At 48.8% G+C, this 648-nt stretch overlaps 1 protein-coding gene across 1 annotated transcript; it reads left to right on the top strand.

Annotated features, from left to right (window-relative positions):
- Window positions 1–72: 72 nt before the first annotated feature.
- ETH_00036935 (uncharacterized protein) lies at window positions 73–345 on the top strand (the record flags this gene model as incomplete). Its single annotated transcript, XM_013379968.1, has 2 exons — window positions 73–112; window positions 257–345. 2 exons carry the CDS (start codon window positions 73–75, stop codon window positions 343–345), a joined length of 129 nt encoding a protein of 42 aa, XP_013235422.1.
- Window positions 346–648: the final 303 nt, after the last annotated feature.

The raw sequence follows: 648 nt of genomic DNA, 5'->3' as shown, positions 1-648 counted from the left end.
ACCCTAAACCCTAAACCCTAGACCCTAAACCCGCGATTCAGAAAATTAAAAAGGATTTCTTCCACAGCGAAAATGGATCAAATGGAGTCACTCAGACAAGAATTCAAAGAAGGTGAGTTCTTTGCTTTGCTGCTCCGTGTGAAGAGGGCCCAAGCTGGAGGGTTTAGCGTTTGGGGTTTAGGGTTTAGGGTTTAGAGTTTAGGGTTTAGGGTTTAGGGTTTAGGGTTTAGGGTTTAGGGTTTAGGGTTTGCTGCAGGAGAAATACCTGAAGAACTTCTGGCCTACCACTGCAAAGACAATGAAGGGCTCAACGGCGAATGGATCATTACGGAGGACCAGCGGTGAGACCAGTGGTCACCACAAACCCTAAACCCTAAACCCCAAACCCTAAACCCTAAACCCTAAAACCGAAACCCCAAACACTAAATTGTTGGCTTCAGACTGCGAAAGTCAAGGGCTGTCGCGCCATTCGCAGGCCTCTGAGCTTCGCACGAAGCGCTTCTTGCGCACAAACGGCAGGCCCTAGGGTTTAGGGTTTAGGGTTTAGGGTTTAGGGTTTAGGGTTTTGCGCAGATCTGACAGCATGACGGATATAGTGGAGTTCTTCGGCGTCGATATTCATGATGGAGCTGCTTGGGAGTTGCTGCT

Source organism: Eimeria tenella, genomic scaffold (assembly GCF_000499545.2).
Source record: "Eimeria tenella Houghton genomic scaffold, Eth_scaff4253, whole genome shotgun sequence".
NCBI lineage: Eukaryota > Apicomplexa > Conoidasida > Eucoccidiorida > Eimeriidae > Eimeria > Eimeria tenella.
This window is presented reverse-complemented; position numbering and strand designations above follow the sequence as displayed.